The sequence below is a fragment of the Cnephaeus nilssonii genome (genome assembly GCF_951640355.1).
Source record: "Cnephaeus nilssonii genome assembly, chromosome: 19".
NCBI lineage: Eukaryota > Metazoa > Chordata > Mammalia > Chiroptera > Vespertilionidae > Cnephaeus > Cnephaeus nilssonii.
The window spans coordinates 21,239,030-21,259,100 of record NC_137090.1 but is presented as its reverse complement, the minus strand read 5'-3'; the positions used below and the strand labels follow the sequence as shown (position 1 = coordinate 21,259,100).

Here is a 20,071-nt window from a genome sequence, read left to right as displayed (position 1 = left end):
TAAAAAAGATAGTTGGTCCGACGGTTGTGGTTTGTTAAGCTGATTAACAAAAAGATATATGCACCTCTATGTTCACTGAAGTATTATTTATAATAGCCAAGATATGGAAGCAACTTAGGTGTTATTCAATAGGTGAATGGATAAAGGAGAAGTGAATACATACATACATACACACATATATATACATCTATATATCACACACACATACACACACAGAGGAATATTACTCAGTCATGAACAAGAATGAATTCTTGCTATTTGTGACAACATGGATAGACCTAGAGGGTATTATGCTAAGTGAAATAGTTAGAGAGACAAATACTTTTATCATTTCATTTATGTGTGGAATCTAAAAAACTAAACAAATGAACAAACAAAACAAACAGACTCATACACAGAAAAACAGATAGAGGGTTGGGTGATGGGCTCATGGGCAAAAAGGTGAAGAGGATTAAGAGGTACAAACTTATAACATAACTAAGTCCCTAAAGTACAACATAGGAAATACAGTCAATAATATTATAATAACTTTGTACGGTGACAGATGGATAGTGGATTTTCTGTGGTGATCACTTTGTAAGGTGTATAAATGTGAAATCTCACTGTGCTATACACGCTGAAATGAATAATACTGTATGTCAACTATACTTTAATAAAAAGAGCTATAATCCAGAAAAAACCCCAAATGATTTTAGTTATAGAAAATGACATATTAGAGGAAGCTTTATATGGTGACAAATCCCTGTCGCTGGCTTGCAGACCCACTGAATTGTAAGAATAAAATCAGCACTAGGGACTGCTAAAGATCAAGAATAGTGTGCAGAATTTTAAATTTAAGGTGACATGTCTTTTAGAGCATTCAAAGCGGTGTGATGATGAGTGGATAAAAAAGTGATAGTATTGATTGGAACTCAATGTCATTTAAGGACAATCCAATTATTTCAATTATTATTACTTAGGCTAAAAATCACTATATGTAGTAGATAACTAAGAAAAAAAGTAATGAGTTCTCAAAGAACTTAATCTAGTAGGATGATGAGAGAAAAAGAAATATTTATACCCACAATACAAAACCAGTAGGTTTCCCACTGAAAGTAACATGAGTAGTAACCAGTTTCAGTTGTGCCAGGAACATACACGAATGAATGAGAGGAGCGTGGACAGAAAGAATTCATGCTGACTCCCTATTAAATTCACAAAGCAGCCATTTGAAACTGACACTCGTGTCCAAATTTTCAACTTCAAGCAGATTACCTTTCTCTACCTCTGGAACAGTGGGTGCTCACTAAATGCAAATTTCCTACCCACACCCTCCCTTTTAAAAAATGTTTTATTTTATTGTTTTAAAAAATGTTTTTATTGATTTCAGAGAGAGGAAGGGAGAAGGGAGAGATAGAAACATCCTCTCTAATAAAATGGTAATATGCAAATTAACCATCACTCCGCTACATAAGCCACACCCATCAGCCAAGCCACGCCCACCAGCCAATCAGGACGAGTATGCAAATTAACCCTAATCCAAGATGGCTACAGCCACAGAGAGCAAGGTTTCCCAGGTAACAGAGCAAGCCAAGCTTTCCCATAGCCGTTGCAGGCCTAAGTCTCCACTCAAGCTACAAAGTTTAAATTATAGAAGGTAAACAAATTCAAACAAATGGCGGCAGAATGGAGCTTGAGAGAGCAGGCCAGGGTTGCCGGCGGCAACAGGGGAAGCAAAGCTTTCCGCATACCCTGGCCGGGCTCACCCACTTAAGGCTATAAAGTTTCAATTGTAGAAGGTGAATTAACTGCCACAGAAATGGCTGCCGCCCCAGAGGGAGCAGCAGGAGGCTTGGCTCCGCTCCAGGCTACAAAGTTTCAATTGTAGAAGGAAAATAAATTCCAGATACCAGGGCCTCTGCTTGGGTTGCCAGGGGGCGTGGCTGGCCTGCAAACCACCACAGACACCTCGCTCAAGCCGCCCCATGCCCCAAGGGAACTCCACCCTGATCCGGGACACCCATCAGGGCAAACCAGCTGGCCCCCACCCGTGCACCAGACCTCTATCCTATCTAATAAAAGAGTAATATGCAGATTGATCATCACTGCAACACACAATATAGCTGCCCCCATGTGGTCAAAGATCCTGCCCCCATGTGGACACAAGATGGCCACTACAAGATGGCCAGCAGGGGAGGGCAGTTGGTAGGCACCCAGCCTGCAAGGGAGGGCAGTTGTGAGGGACCAGGCCTGCAAGGGAGGGCAGTTGAGAGGGACCAGGCTTGCAAGGGAGGGCAGTTGGAGGTGATCAACCCTGCAGGAGAGGGCAGTTAGGGGTGACCAGGCTGGCAGAGGAGGGAAGTTGGGGGCAAACAGGCTGGCAGGGGAGCAGTTAAGCATCAACCAGGTTTATCTATAATAAGGTAAAATATTCTCCTACACAACAATGTAAAACATACATCTAGATAATGAACTGAACCAGGATCGGGATGGTTCAGGCAGTCGGACATCCCTCCAGGAGTCCCAGATTGGAGAGGGTACAGGCTGGGCTGAGGGACAACCCCCCGCCGTGCACGAATTTCGTGCACCGGGCTTCTAGTCAATGATAAGAGAGAAACATCAATCAGCTGCCTCCTGCACGCCCTCTAGGGTGATTGAGTCCGTAACCTGGGCATGTGCCCTGACCAGGAATCGAACCACAATCTCCTGGTTCATGGGTCGATGTTCTACCATTGAGCCACAGTGGCCAGGGCAACCCTTCCTTTTTTTCATTTGTATTTTCCATCTCTAGCTTTTCACGAGTCTTTCCCTCAGCCTATAATACAAAGAGGTCTCGCCTAATAATGAAAGAATGAATTAATGAAGCCAACAAATATTTACAGAACACTTAACTGAGTTTGAGTTTTCAACATTCTACAGAAATGCTCTAATTATGGTTAATAGTAACCTCCTAATACAATGCCAATTTCTCATCTAAACAGTTTAACTCCAGAATTCCTCTTTAACCTTTAACTATGCTGCCTCCCAATATCAGCAACACAAATATAGAAGAGTTAGAGTCAAAAGAGAAGATAAACTATATGAAGAGGACATGAAAAGGAAAGAGTTTTCTACTGTTATGAAACAAAATTCAATTGAGTAAATTTTAAAGATCTTACTGGCTTTATTCTACAAGGCATGTGTCAGACAGCATCCCATTAGCAGATAGAATGGAGTTCTGAAGAGCTGTATAAAATAAGTCTCTTATAGGCAGAAGGAGGAGAGGACAAGGAAGCCACCAGCAAAGAGTGTAAGGTCACCTTCCTTTGGGGGACAGGCAGGTTACCTCACTAGTGCTGACCAGGTAATTACAGATCGACTGGTTTAAGATTCCACTCCTGGGAGAGGTTGCAACTGTAATTAAGTTAGGTATTAAGTCTCAGTTTGTATCGTGGAGTTAACACAAGTGACTCCATTTTAGGCCTGTTGTCTGTTTTTTTTTAACACGACCTAAATCACAGAAGATTATCATGAAATCAGTGTGTATAACAATCTCAGCAGCTGGGTCTTAAATGGGGTCCATGTATCCTTTTTCAGTTAATATAAATATTTGTGTTCCACACTCCCATAACTTTTCCTGATTATTCTACAATGATCAAAGTAAAAGAGAATCAAGTACATGAACCATTTTATATTTTAAAATGAAAGGACCAGATTTTCTTTCTGTAGAGGAAAATGTCCAGGCCAACATAGGTCATTCTGACCACTTGTTATAGAGTGAGGAGCAAGAAACAGCATTAAGATTCAAACATTAATTACTCCCCAGTTAAAATGATCTCTCTTGCCACAGGCAAGTCCAACTACGAGGTCAAACATTAAGTTAACTCAGAAATAGGAGACAGCAAAGAAGAGCATGGAACATTCTGTATCTGGTAAAAAGTCCCTGCTTCAGCCCCCCCTCCGCGCCGCCCCCCTGCAAGTTCAATGATTGAGTTATGGAAACTTTCTTGTGTGGTAAAACTGGGGACTCTGTCTTCTAATAAGACACTGGCAACCTGACAATGAGCCAATGTTCTGCATATGGTTTGTTACGGGTCATACGCTTAATGTTATTTTCTGGAAATTCTCATCTCTCTTTAGTGAGAATACCGGACATGTCATCTTAATCATCATTTTAAAGTTACACTTGGTTCTCTTTAAGAAACATGTCTAGGTCTCTCTCATAAGAGAAAGTCTAAATAAAAATCAGTTTAAATCTTAATGAAAAAAAGAAGACAGCAATAAATATAATGCCTTTGAAGCTCTCAAGTTCCCTGGTTCTTGGTTCTGTCCCTTGACTTATTTCAACCCAGGATACCAAGGAGTGAAAAACTCCACTACATGCCTCATCTTTCTGTCCTCCTGCCAAACATACCATAAACCAAAAAGCTTTTTCTCAAGGCTGTTATTTGTATTCTAGCCTCTCTCAGAATATCTAACTGATTCGTTACATCTGTTCAGATTCCCATACATAACTAGACAAACCCTCTGATTTAGGAATGGATAATATAATACCTTTCCCTAAACCTAATGACACTGGCAATTATTTTCCAGAACTGTCCAAGAAATAAATCGACTAATTATTATTTCTGAGGAGAATCATTTACACTTAAAATTATAGTAATGTTTGGAACTTCAAATGCATAAAAGAAGCTGCAAAACTGTTATTCTCCAGAGCATTTGAGATCTTGTCCCTAGGCATATGTCATCAGTTTGGCTTAAATACACTCTTATAAAAATTAAAATGAAATAAAATAAAATTATAGTAAATTCTGAAAGTAGGGCTTACATTATCTCTGGGACCTTAGGACTATTGCACAAAGACACACTGTACTAAAAATACCAGAGTCCAAAAGCATACTTAGGGTATCATGCTCAGCTGGCAACACCATAGTTACAGTGAGACCAGGAGCCCTTTGGGGAAGGAATATTTCCTTTAGTCATTAGTGTAGCATTCAAACCTGTATAAAATTAATACTAAACCTCACTGCTACAGATGTAATTGTAGCACTAACACTTTCCCTGCCACCCAGGTCAACACTAACACTCTCCCTGCCACCCAGGGGGAGGTGAGTAGCCTTGGCCTGGCAGGCCACAGGCACACCAGTAGTGAGATTTTGCCCAAATTTGGTCCTAGACAAAACTAAGTTATTTTAACTTATCAAAACTAAGAGTTACCTTGCTTTTATGTCCAATCTCTCTTTGACTTACCTTATCCTTCTGTGCTTTCATCAGACCCTTAGGCTCCTTACTATGTGCTCACCTATCTTATGCTAAGAAGTGCTCACATTTGTTCAAAACAGAAAAAAACATGAAAACATTTGAAGTATCTATCAAGGGAGAGTGGATGAATAATTACCCAATGGAACATATAACAGTCAAAATAAATAATTTTCAGCAACACACAACGATATTAGCAATATAATAAGTGAAAAGTTCCAAAAGATTACATATGGTATGAACCTCTTTTTATGAATTAAAAAACCACTAAAATAAACAATTATATAAGTGAATTATTTTTAACCACTCACAGCTCATTTCCTTAATAAAAGGGAGATAAATACGCATCAGACATGGCTGCAATTAGAAGTAAACAACAATAATAATTGTATGTAGAATGCTCAGAGTATGCTAAAAAATAGTACCTTCAAGAATTATTTATGTAATCTTTGATAAAAACTTTGTCCTGGTTAAAGGCACTTTATGAATCAGAGAAGAAAGAAAAGAAATGGGTACTTTCTTTAAGGAGAAGTAGGCCTTCCCTCAATCTTTCCTCAGAGCACACAAAATAGTCACTTAGTAGTCTACCTTTCCAACCACAGTCAGTAGAAATTTTTGAAAATGAGACTTTGAGAACACATGTAACATAAAACTTAAGAGGAAAGACAGTTTATTTTAATTTTTATTATATATTTTTATTGATTTCAGAGAGGAAGGGAGAGGGAGAGATAGAAACATCAATGATGAGAGAGAATCATTGACTGGCTGCCTCCTGAACAACCCACACTGGGGATTGAGTCCGCAACCCAGGCATGTGCCCTTGGCCGGAATCGAACCCAACCCAGGACCCTTCAATCCGCAGGCCGACGCTCTACCCACTGAGCCAAACCGGCTAGGGCAAGAGGAAAAGCATTTTAAAAATCCACATGCCCCAACATTTACAGGGAACTCATACAACTTAACAAAAGGAAGATAAACAACCCAATCAAAAAATGGGCAATGGACTTAAATAGATACTTTTCGAAAGAAGACATAAGGAAGGCCAAGAGACAAATGAAAACATACCCAAAATCACTAATCATCCAAGAGATGCAAATCAAAACGACAATGCGGTACCATCTCACACCTGTCAGAATGGCTATAATCAACAAGTCAACAAATGACAAATGCTGGCGAGGATGCAGAGAAAAAGGAACCCTTGTGTACTGTGGTGGGAATACAGACTGGAGCAGACACTGTGGAGAACAGTATGGAGTTTCCTCAAAAAACTAAAAATGGAACTCCCATTTGACCCAGTGATCCTGCTTCTAGGAATATATCCCAAGAAACTAGAAACACCAATCAAAAAGGATATATGCACCTCTATGTTCATAGCGGTACAATTTACCATAGCTAAGATTTGGAAACAGCCTAAGTGCCCATGAGCAGATGAGTGGATTAAAAAACTGTGGTACATCTACACAATGGAATACTATGCTGTGGTAAAAAAGAAGGAATTCTTACCATTTGCAACAGCATGGATGGAACTGGAGAGCATTATGTTAAGTGAAATAAGCCAGTCAGAGAAAGGTAAATATCACATGATCTCACTCATTTATGGAACAACATAAACTGAAGAACAAAAACAGATCTAGAGACAGAGAAGCATCGATCAGACTGTCAAACCTCAGAGGGAAGGCAGGGGAGGGTGGGGGTAAGGGGAAGAGATCAACCAAAGGACTTGTATGCATGCATATAAGCCTAACCAATGGGCACAGACACCAGAGGGGTGAGGGCATGAGTGGGGGTGGGGGTGGGGAGCAATGGGGCAATAAGGACACATATGTAATACCTTAATCAATTAAGAAAAAAAAAATCCACATGCCCAACCGAAGAACTTATATGCATAACCCATGGACACAGACAATAGACAATAGACAATAGTGTGGTGAAGGCCTGGGGGGCGGGGGGGGGGGGAGGCAAGTACAGGGTGGAGGGGGTCAATGGAGAAAAAAAGGGGGCATCTGTAATACTTTCAACAACAAAGATAAATTAAAAAATTAAAAAACATGCCTTGAAATGTCAAATCACTGACATGAGTTTGTTTCAACTAAACTATATAATATTTTAATATAGAACATTTCACCATTTTGACTGGAAGTTGGAAAGGGAAGGGTATCAGTAGCCTCCTAAACTAGAAAAAGAAATTGTACTAAAAAAAAAAATGCTACTCAACTCATGTTTCTTGAAAGAACAGTGGACACGGAATTAAATAACTGTGGTAGAGTTCACATTCAAATCTGGATTTGTTTTGTCCAAAGCCCGTGTGTTCTTTTCATCTTCCACTCCATAGCTATCCTTACTCTTGAGATTCATTTTTCATTCTTCCTTGCCTTAGTATCTCATAATTTTATTGTAAATTTGAACTGTTGCTGACTTTTTGTCTTTTGATTTTTCTCTCTACCACGGCAATTCATCACTTTCTTAATTATGGGTACACAGTTTTAAAATACCCTTAAAAAGGCTATATTCCAAACTTTCCTAGTTTAGTTTGATGATTTGTTATAACATTTAGTTTTAACAGTGTGAAGACGGATAACTAATAATTAAAGGAGAATGGTTCTACAGCAAGCTACAGGCAGTATTTTGAGTAAAACTCAACAATGGGTCTAGGGAATCACTCTGACTGTCTTCCTTCCCTTTTCTGAAATATACAACTAAGCTACTTACTATTTTTTTAACCTTACCCAAGGATATGTGTTTTCATTGATTGTTAATTTTATTTTTTTCTGTTAATCCTCACCGGAGGATACTTTTCCACTGGGGGCTGAGCCCACAACCCAGGCATGTGCCCTGATCGGGAAATGAACCATGACCTCCTGGTTCATAGGCTGATGCTCAACCACTGAGTCACGAATGGCCGGGCAAGATTTTTTTTTAAGTTACTAACTGCAATATGATGATCAGATTAGAAGGGAATGAAACTGGATGTGAGTAGATGAGATAGGGAGCTAACTAATTCTTTAGAAACTTCAAAGGCTGGGGAAACAAAAGGTGGCAGTGGTGAGGATGTAAAAGTAGCCAAGAAACTTCCTTCTATACATGTTTAGTATGGGAAAAGGAGAAAGGAAGAATGGAGGGTGCTGTGAGCACAGACACTCCTACAATGTGGGTTTATGTTGTAGTTAGCTAGGTATGTGTCCTTCAGAATTTTCTCAAGGTGGAACACTGCTCTCTATGAACAGAGGAAATGCCTTCATAGTATTTAAAACTAAGGAACAAGGGTATTCCTTCTTTCTTTTTGAATTCGACATATGGTTACTCTTAAACCACTTTATTTTTAAGGATTCAAGCAACAAAAAACTGGAGTAATTAAATTTTAATGTACAAGCTACAATCCATTTATAATCAGAACCAATGACTGGCTCCACGGAGTATATTCTTAAGAATATGCTTTTCCTCAATTTTATATTAAAAACTAAGTAGAAAATATTAAAAACTATTTTGATAAAACATACCATATACAGAAAAGAGAAAATATAATATATCATGTATGGTTTAAAGAATAATAAAACTAACACCCATGAACTCACCTCAAAGTGGCCATTTTTTTAAAATAGCAGAAATGTTTCTAAATGTTTTGTTTCATAAATGGCTTTTAAGATAAAACTTTATGCTAAAACTACATAAAGGACACTTCACAGTAACACTTTCCCACCATGGGTCAGTAATGCTATTAAATGAAAGAAAACCTCTCTCCCGTAAACACTGAATAAAAATTCACATATGTAAAAAGTTTCATTTAATATCTGACGGTACTCACATTGCAGTTGACAGCTAATTTGATTAACCAAACAAAATGAGCTTTTTTTTACTGTTTTAGCAACGTGAACTACCCAAACTTGTAACATTACCATTTAAAGCATATGTTAAAACTAGTCTTATTTCTATACACATGAAAATAAAAGCTTTGGATAGAAGCCTTTAAAATGGCCCAATTTTTCTCTAGTGAAGCAATAGGTTCAGAACTGAAATATTTTGGTAATATTATGCCATCTTATCATGTCTTATACTACGAAATATTAATATTTTATATAAGGTTTGTATTGAAATTAAATGCACCTGTGCATCTGGCTAAAAGACATGCCATTGTATTAAAGTATTATTAAACTGTAATGAAACACATGTCTTTATGTAAAGAGAATTTCTTATTTCTTTAGAGGGGCTACAGTCTCATTCTCCAAAACTTCTTTTAAATCAAGAAGTGCATGACTTACTACATGTTTGGTTTAATCTGAGCCTCATCCTTCCCTGCTGCAGTTCAAGAAAGTCTTCTTCAATTTAACTAATAATAGGGCAAAAGATATTTCCTCAAAAAGTGAAGAGCTATTACAACAATTCTATCCCAATAAAGTCTTTTATACATTTCCTCTAATTCCAACAGTGATACTAATATTAGTCCTTAAAGAATTACTCACCCAATGAAAGCCACCATCTGTTCCACTATGTGTTTGCTGAACGTTATTATAACAAAGATTTTCTGTAAAGAAAATACCAATTTTAATATTAAAATAGTTATTTAGTATTAATAAAATATTAAATATTTCTCTCATCAAAAAACACCAATATAAATTCACAATTCTGATTAACAGTCTAAAAAAGGTGAGGTGCTGCCCCTAAATGCAATTTTTAAAATTCTTTATAAAAAATAGCATTTGCGACCTACTTTGTATTTTAAAGATGTTTTTTCCTAAACACAGTTCTAGTCTTATTAGGATACGTGACCATGTCTGAGGGAAAAAGATGAGTCATGAAACCGAAGGCTGGGTAGACATTCCACATGTTTTATGTATCTTAGAATGGTGTATACAACTGAAGTCATGGGTTCCCACAGGGCCCCCACCACTGAAATGAAAGCTGACCAGCCTGATGACAGGGTTTTAGGCTAAATCTAATCCACAGCTTCTTGAAAAGACTGTCCATCCTTCATGGAAAGTTTTTATCATGCAAGTTCCATTCTCAGATCCTGAAGGAGCTTGGCTGTTCAGGATTAGGGTACAAACAAAGGAATCAACAGATTAGTGAGGATCTGTACCAGACCTGGGTCATTTTCAATTTGGTGTTATTGAGGTAGTCTCCATTACTTTACCTCTCAAGTAAAGATGCCTTTAGGGCTAATGTGTAATAAATATTTTCAATTCAATAAATGTTACAAAATGTACTTACTATGGATAATATAAGGCATTATTAAGAGATTTTAGGGAACAGAAAGATAAGAATACTTCAAGCCCTAAAGATACTTATAAATTTTTCTATACACAGTAGAAAGATGGTAAGTCCTATGTATAGGTATATGTATATCTAAAGAAAAAACTATAAATGCCATTGGTGGTAAAAGCAATGTGATATCAAAGTTCAGAGAAAGGGCCCTAGCAGGTCTGGCTCAGTGGATAGAATGTCTGACTGTGGACCAAAGGGTCCCAGGTTCAATTCCGGTAAAGGGCATGTACCTTGGTTGCAGGCTCCTCTCTGTCCTGGGCCCTGGTGGGGTGTGTACAGGAGGCAACCAATTAATGTGTTTCTCTCACACCGATATTTCTCTCTCTCTTCCACTCTCTAAAAATTAATGGAAAAATATCCTCAGGTGAGGATTAAAAAAAGTTCAGAGAAAGGACAGGTCACATAAATACAGTTAATTAACTTCAAGAAGGTGATATTAAAGTTTAGCTTTAAAGGAGTTATAGTAACTGATTAAATGTGAGTAATTCTAGATTCTCTCTCCAAATTCCTGATAAAACAAAACCCTTTAGTGCTTTGTTGTTTTTTGTTAAATAATATAGCCTATGTAACCAAAAGGGAGAGAAGGCAAATAAAAACAATTATTAAAAAAAAAAAAAATCTAGCCCAGCCAGCGTGGCTCAGAGGTTGAGCATCAACCTGTGAACTAGGAGGTCACGGTTCGATTCCTGGTCAGGGCACATGCCCGGGTTGCAGGCTCATCCCCAGTGTGGGGCGTGCAGGAGGCAGCCGATCAATGATTCTCTCTTATCATTGATGTTTCTCTCTCTCTCTCTCCCTTCCTCTCTGAAATAAATAAAAATGTATTAAAAAACCTATTCATTATAAATCTCAGCAAAGTGCCTACTTTAGACGAAAGCTTATTATTTTAGACAATAAAGCAATGATATTTTAATTAATGTCCTAGTATTGGCAGCTGCACAGTGTAAGGATATGTGTAAGGAAATGAGAATAAAAAAAAGTTCATCGTCTTTTTTAGTGTTTGTTTATGCATCTGTTAAATGGAAAAAGATACCTATCTTATGGAAAAAGCAAGCACACAGAGAGGTCAATCAGGTACAAGATGGATGATGATTTTATAAAAAATGTTATACAAATGGCGTATGAAGATTATGAAACTAATAAGACTATGATAGATCATTTAGGAGAAAAGCCTTAATATATGGGGGTCCTTCTAGTTTCCATACTAAAAGCCAGTTACTTGGAACTATAAATCTTTTATTAAGAAACAGAGCTAATGGTCTTTTCTCTCAGTGGTCTCACCAACATAATAAGCTTTCTCTACTATCATTTCCTAACATTCAGAATAAGCCAATGCCCAGATAATTGCACAATTTAATTGCTTAAGAACAAATCATAACTTTTAAAAAAATATGTAACAGCTTGAAAATTCCACTGTTCTGGGCAAGAAATAAATGTGTCTGAGTGGGGGATTCTACCAAGTAAACAAAAGGCACAGATCACTAACCAACCCTCTCGACCATGTGCAAAGAAGAAACAAGGGGAAGGGGAGATTAGGAAGAAAAAAAGATATGGTTATAGGAACTACTGGTGTCAGAATGTACAAAAAAGAACCTATCTGTAAAAGAAGGGTCCTTCAATGGTAAGAAGAATTGTAGATAGATTCATTTATTAAATATTTATTAAGTATCTACTACATGCCAGATGCTATTTAGGCAGAATACCTCAGGGAGCCAAGAGACAAAAATCTCTGCCTTCATGGAGCCTATATTCCTGTATAAGTGTGTGCAGTGATGGGTGGGAAGGTAGAGATGGAATAAACAATACACATGCTAAGTAAATTGTACGGTACATGAAGTATTATATGCGAGCATGCTGACTTCTCAACTTCTTCATTATTTGTTTCTAAGGCTCCTTCTACAGCCAGAGGACTTCAACTTGTCCAATGGAAGGGGAAATCCTGATTTAACACTATTAGGTGGGCTGATTTGAAATTTTTAGGGGAGGTTTAACAGATGACAAAATATCAATAAAAATAACAATATTTATCAAGGAAAGTTGTCTAGTTTAAGCTGAGAGAAAGAAGAGAATCAGAAGAGGAGATAGGTTTATTATTAGATTACAGAAAAATCTGTTTCAGAAATAGTTATAATGTTTATATTACTTGTTAGTATTCTTACCCAAAAAATGAGAAATGTCTGTTGCCCTGAGCTATATCTGGATGTACACTAAGTGACATGCCTTTAGAAAGTACATCTCTTTGATACAATGGAACATAGCAAACATACCCCATGTTCTCAGTTTAGTGAAGGAACTCAGATTCTTTCCTTTCAGAAACATGAAAGGATTATAACTTTCTTTTTTTTTTCCTTCCACTCAGAAACAGTGAATGAGCGTTAACTTTATAGAATTTGGTTTGAATTCCTGGGCCTTAGGCAAGTATTTTATCTTCTCTAAAACGCAGTTCCCTCATCAATGAAATATGGATAATAACTACCTCACAGGATTGTTCTGAGATAATCAATGCCAACTGCCTGGTATAGGTCCTAATAAATCCCAGGCATCAAACAATTCAGTTTCCTTAATCACGTAAATAATTTATAGTTAAGAAGACAATGCAAAAGACTGGAAAAAAACACTGAACTTGAAGCCAAAAGACTAGGGTTCAAATTCCAGCTGTTACTCACTCTTTTAGGTACCTATTACTTATTAACCTCTGTAAGTTTGATAATTATAAAACGGGAGTAATAATTTCTTCCTCCCAGGATTAGAATAATTAAATCAGATGACATAAAGTGCTTTAAAGTGTGAAACACTACATAAAAAATAAGCATTATCATAACTTAAAAAAAAAAACCCACAATGAAAATGTTCTAAAAATAAACTATTTTGGACTATTCTGTAATGACAGCTCTGATTAGCTGCATATCCTACCACTATAGGGTACTGTCAGCATAATACATTTTACTATAATTTTTAGATTATTACATAAAGTAGGATGTGTAAGTTTATAGATCCCTAGAGAAACTGCTGTTATAAAGGGAATTAAATCTGTTGTTACTTTCAAAGGACTCCCTACAGCTAAATCCTAGCTTTCTTTCCCCAGAAAGAACTGAAAAGACTATAAAAAAAATCTTCATGTACACTGAAAAATCATTTAAAATTCACCACAATATTTTATTACTTGAAAAATCCTGTTATGATATTTTAAATCTTTACTAAAGAAACTAGCATTCCAATATTACAGAACCCATACTCATTGAACAATGTACTTAATATAAGTGGGGGGAAATATTCCTTGAAGGAGGAAAAACATATCCTTGAAATTCTGAGCAATTATCATGGCAGGACAAGTTCAATAACTCATCTCCAATGCCAAAATCTAATATCAGAGACTGGGCAGTAGAAGCAGCTGAAATTTTTCTCTTTCATTCTCTTCTTTCTTCTAAGAACTAGAGGTGGAGAGGTGTTAAGAAGAAGCATGGGGGATGGACGTGTTTTTAATTATTAAGGAATCATGCCAGGGCACAGACATTGCTCACTGTTCTTGCCTTTCCTTTGGTGAATAACTCTTTGTTGCAAACCTCATTGATTAAGGAATTCTTTCCAGGTTAATTTTAGTTTATTCTGGTGAGATTTGCCCTTAGAAGGAAACAGTTCATATCACAGTCCTAGAAGCACATATCCATTTCCTCTCATTTAAGTTTTTTTAGTCTCTTTTCTCTCCTTTATTCATATAGTATACACTAAACGTTTTTGTTAAAAGTGTCTTTGAAGGCTTGCTGATTTTCACTTCTCTAACCACAACCCACATCTTTCTGCCTCTTCAGAGACCCCTTTCTTCCCCATTCTCCCCAACACTAACATGTATCTGCTTTTCTGTAAAGAACACTGGTATCTTGAGAGGAAGTGTTACATAGAGTGTGTGAAAGAAAAGTAGAATTAGTGAAAGGCAAATTATCTCAGCTCAGAAACATTTTTTGGACCATGTATGTGAAAACGATATGCATTTTCCTACATGGGAACACTTGTTTGATAAGTCTTGCATAAATAGTTTCACAAAACAAAAGGTGAAATAAACAAAGAGATGAAGGAAGAAGGGTAGAAGGAAAGAAGGAAAAGAAACAAGGAGAAAGATAATAAAGGGACATAACTTTCCTACAAGGACAGGGAAAACCTGCACAAAATTCACTAACCTCTAAATGACATGGCTGAACACGGAAACAAGCTATCAACCAAAAGAAACAACCAAAATCTTAACAATTCACCTTGTAATGAGCAAGAGAGATATGCTTTTTAATGGTCTCATCATCATTAGGTAGGGAATAAGAAGATACAATTACCTGAATATGCATCTTAATTATTGCTTTTCCAATCAAGGTTGCACCAAAGAAAGTCCAAAAAGGTACAAGAAAGTGTCCACATGTTATTCCAGCCAGATCAAATAGAGGATTTGGAATCTGTAAATAAATAAATAAATAAATAAATAAATAAATAAGTAAAATGGAACTTCCAGCATATAATCCAAAGAACAGTTTCATTTTACCACCTGAAAGTAAATCCTTACTCACACTGCAAAGAGAGGTATGTCCCTTGATCAGCACTAGACTGTTCAGGTGAGGCAAGTATTCTAATGTGTCCATAAACTGGGTCTCATATTCATCTCAGGCTGTTGTTCAATCTGTTCAAAGCAAATCAGCTATTCTTTTGCTTGTATTACTTATGGTTAATGTCTCATAAATATACCTTTTTTCTATCACATTAGAATTAGATAAATTCCCCAGGAATTTAACACCATTCAGTAAACTGGTTGGCTATTTGGTAACTGTTTTCTAAGGTGAGATATAAATGAGAAAAAGCCTTAGATTATTTTAGTAGTTGCTAGGTTTGAAAATCTTTAGCCTGAAATAAGAATATTATCTAGAAAGTGCTCACATCTATATATATCAAACATTGTTGTAAATTCACAAATATATTTTTAGGTGGATGTGCTCTTATTTCTCAACATAAAACATTCATTATTTATATTTTATTTTATGAGAGCCCAAGGTCATGGATTGTGTGATCTATTTTAGAAAGTCAAGTGGAAATACAAGAGCACTGATTCAGATATTTTGAATATTCAGTCCCAGACAAAGAAGTGATTCACAACAAATACCTTTTCTAAACATTCCCACATTTCAAGAATGCTAAAAGACAATTTCATATAAAAATGCAAAGAGACCACAAGCTATTTTGAGTGCTTCATCCATTTTTCTTCCATAGAAGTACTCTGTCCTTGTGGCTGTTGGCCAAACCATTTATAAATCAATTAATTTATATCATTTCATTTTTGAACTTTCAAAGAAAAGTCTAGTTATATTTGTCACATATGTCCTTTTAAAAACAGTGCCATGACTAAATTAGAATTCAAGTATTTTTTTGTTAGTAACACTTGGATTCAATGACTCAGTTTTGTTTTTAAATTCAAAGCCTTTATGCAATTTCATCTGACTTACAACCATGTAATAACAATATCATTTCACAGTCTCACATCTGTCATTTCTTAAAATTTTTCATGTGACCCTCACAACTCTGTGAATTACAATTTTAATAGTTTTCCTTTTTTATCAGGCTCCACCTCACATATGAGCCTGAGGATCCACATATATAATCTTAAATCCTCACATGAGCCTTTGCAATGAATGTCGTATTACCCCATTTTGAAAATTAAAACCTAGGGTTCAAAGAGAGTAACTTGATTGAGGCTACATAGCTAGTAAAAGCCAAAACTGGTTTAGGAACCTAAGTAAGCCTGACTCTAAAGCCATTTTTCCCCACAATATCATACTACAAAATACCTATAAACTGCTCAAATAGTTAAGGTCAATATAATATATTTTATTGATTCAAAGAGCTTCTACATTAAAAAGAAAAAAGTTCAATTATGAACATTTCTAGTATTGCCAAGTTCAAAAGATAGTAATTCAGGCACAGATATGCTTTAGAATAGGCCTAGAATGTTGATAACAGATTAGAAATTTTGGCACCAAATGATCCCCTTTTTGTCCATTTGCTTTGCTAAGGCTGGAAAGGGGGTTCTCAAAGATGTATTATTGTTCTTGTTCATAATGGATAAAATAGCTGGTGTCAACAGAATAATTTTGTGAATTTTACTTTTAATGGCAGCTTTTATCTTTATCAACCAGGTGCACCTAGTTATTCTGGTCAAATCCACCACTGAACTACCAATTGTGTACAGGTGACCAAAGAAAACTTGGATCAAAATGCTCCATTGCAAATGTAGTTATTTCTATTATACAGAAAAGGACCAGGATAAAACACCCATCAAAGAACGTCAGTTTCGCAAATCTGTAATTTGAGACATTAATTAAGTAAAACAAAATTTTTAAAATTTACAGTTTACAATCAATATTATTTTGTATTAATCAGGTACAACATAGTAGAGACATTAAATGTTTGACATAAAGAGCGTCTTAGTTCACTGTAGCCCTTAACTTTGCCACAGACGTTCCAATTACCTATGTGTTAGCGTCACTTAAGGCAGGCTTTATACACATTTTCTTTATAGTTAATGCTTGAAACTTTGGAAAACGATGACTTATCTATAACTCTGGAAAGAATGAAGTCATTGTTATTTGGTTAAATGCACTTCATTATAAATTCTCCATGGGAAGGATGGATTTTCTCGCTTTTGTTCTTACTGAATCAAGCTATTTAGGTCTGAAGTCATCATGGCATGATGAAATGCTTAAAAGTCAATAAACAAAATATGAACATATTCACCAGAAAACAGCTCATTTGATGAGTAAGATGAATGATTAATAAAATTACATACCCGTTAAGAGTGATAGCATTATTGTTCATTCAGGCATGTATCTTTTAAAAACAAACTAGATCAAAATATAAATCTAGCATTTATTGGAATTTCTCACTTTTAATACAATTTACTTACTGAAGCACAGGCCAAAATTCCAAAAAATCCAACCTTCTGTACTAGGTTTTGTACTGCCAGCTTAGCTCGGGAGGCAAAGTCCTATATAAAAGAAGGATATCAAAACATTAATGAAAAGTACAAGGAATAAAGAAAAATGACTGTTTATAGAGTTTATAATATTAAATGCCTCATGATCTGAAAACATTGATTCATTTAATAAGATGAATTATTTAAAAAATTACAGGTTGCACAGGAAAACATGCCAATAGAATCTTTTTTAAAATATATTTTATTGATTTTTTACAGAGAGGAAGGGAGAGGGATAGAGAGCTAGAAACACCGATGAGAGAGAAACATCCATCAGCTGCCTCCTGCACACCCACTACTGGGAATGTGCCCGCAATCAAAGCACATGCCCCTGACCGGAATCGAACCCGGTACCCCTCAGTCCGCAGGCCGATGCTCCACCCACTGAACCAAACTGGTTAGGGCGCAAATAGAATCTTGTTAGAACATTAATTACATCCTTAATGATAAACTTGTACCAGATTTCAAGACTAAGCTAAAACATTGTGACTTTAGTTGTTGGATCCCCTCTGGATTATCTAGGGGTGAACAAAATGCTATAAACTAACCATGAACCAACTCATTTTTTTTTGGAAATACTGGCCTACCACATCTGTCTATTTCTCTTTCCATCTGTAACTCACCAGACTTACTCCCAGATTAATACCAAGGTAAGAAATCATAGGATTTTTCAAGATAGCCAGTGTGAAGACACTGGGGCTGATCACTAGCCAGAAGATGGAAAAACAGTTATGTGGCAATAACTAAGCATTCATTACACCCAAAAGCAAACATCCTACATTTGCACAGCCTGTGCTAGTTTTTATAAAATGTTTTCACAAACATTTTACTTGAGCCTTTCAATAATCCCAGGATATAAATAGGGCAGATTCTTCAGACTCTGAAATCAGTGGGGTGTTTTCCCCCCCTCTATTGCCATTTGTGATGCTGAAACATACATTTGGCTGGCTAATTTATTTTCACAATTTTCTTCTTCCAGCATATTGATGCTACAATTATATACATGTACTAGAGGCCCAGTGCATGCACTGGTAGGGTCCCTAGCGGCTGCTGGCGGGGGGGGGGGGGGGGGGGGGAGGGGGGGCCTCCCTCCCTTCCCCCGACCGGCCCCACCCCCTGGCCGAACTCCCGGACAACTCCCAGTCGAGGGGACAATTTGCATACTATGCTTTTATTATATAGGATATGTTTTTCTTAAAAATGCCATTCTGATATTTGACTATAATTCTTTTCTGATTTTGAAATGGCATATACTCCAATCAAAATTTCAATGGAAAATAAGTGATATGATAAAAATATTAATGTGTAAATGTCTTTTTAAACAGTGTTCACATCATAGACTATCTTCCTCTCTCTTTGGTTCAATGCTCTAATATGCAACAATCTTATAGAAAGGTCAGAATATAAAAAATAGAAGGTTCCTTCATAGAATAGAAACAGGATTTAAAGCACTTCTCTAATTCACAACATAAGTTGTGTATTTCTACTTAAACACACACAAACACACACACACACAACAAAAAGTCTTTAACAAATATGTAGAATAACCCTAGCAAATTACAACATTAAATATTAAAAATTTAAAAATAATAATACCTTCCTCCTACTTACTTATTGAGGATGGTGATAAAGTCAAAGGAATTAAATCAATAATGTATACGTATTTTAAAAGATATTAATATAACCACTTTCAAGTATATTGGCTCTCAAAGTTAATCATTAACTAAATTCTACAATGCAACTTTTATAATTTTACAATTTATTTCCAAAGAGAGAATTTTCCTTTTGGGAATTAGCCTTATTTTTTCAGTAAGTCATTTTATCAGATTTAATATTTTTAAACAACTGAATGACTGCAGTAAAGGGCACTTTCCATTTTCATTCAGATTTATTTTCCCCCCTTAAATAAACAACTATTGCATTATGAGTGAAATATTAATTTAAAAACTGTTAAAGAATATAATAAAATCATCTTTCCAAAATAACATATTTTAAAACAAATTATACTTCTTTTTCTTTTGAATAATTTGTACAATCCAAATTACTAAATTTGTCATTTATAAGAAGTACTAAACAAAAACTAGTAAGGCATAATGAAAAGAAATGTTTTGAGTTTTTAAAATATCAAACAATCCTATTAGATTACGAATGAGTTATAAAACTGTCATTAATATAGCCTACGAGTTAAAATATAAATTCAGGAAAATGCCTTCTTTTATAGCCTTAATATCTTCACAACAAATCCACTCTAACAAGAGTCAAGATGGTACTCAATTGCTAAGAAAAAGTAAAAAAAAAAAAAAAAAAAAAAAAAAAGAAGAAGAAGAAGGGAGGCCGGGGGAAGTCAGTGGGGAAAAAAAGAAAAAAGATATACAAATTTTATTTTAAAGACAACATATTTATAAATATATTTTCCAAGTCAGACATATGTGGGAACATTTTTCTATCACAGAATTTATATACTCTTCAATATGTAAAATTATAGAAAATTAGATTTTTGCATAAAATGGTATAAACAAGGTCAACAGTATTTAGAAGGTTTGGTGTCCTGTTTTCTTTAAAATAGTTTTTTTTCCAATTACAGTTGACATA

The 20,071-nt window shown here is 35.9% G+C and overlaps 1 protein-coding gene across 1 annotated transcript in view; it reads right to left on the bottom strand.

Moving 5' to 3' along the window:
• Positions 1–20,071, bottom strand: part of VMP1 (vacuole membrane protein 1) — a 108,391-nt gene that overhangs the window by 13,138 nt on the left and 75,182 nt on the right. The window contains exons 8-10 of the mRNA XM_079798428.1: positions 17,411–17,491; positions 14,799–14,915; positions 9,675–9,736 (exon numbers count right to left, since the gene is read on the bottom strand). Of these exons, the coding sequence (XP_079654554.1) occupies positions 9,675–9,736; positions 14,799–14,915; positions 17,411–17,491 (260 nt within the window). The remainder of the gene's footprint in view (positions 1–9,674; positions 9,737–14,798; positions 14,916–17,410; positions 17,492–20,071) is intronic.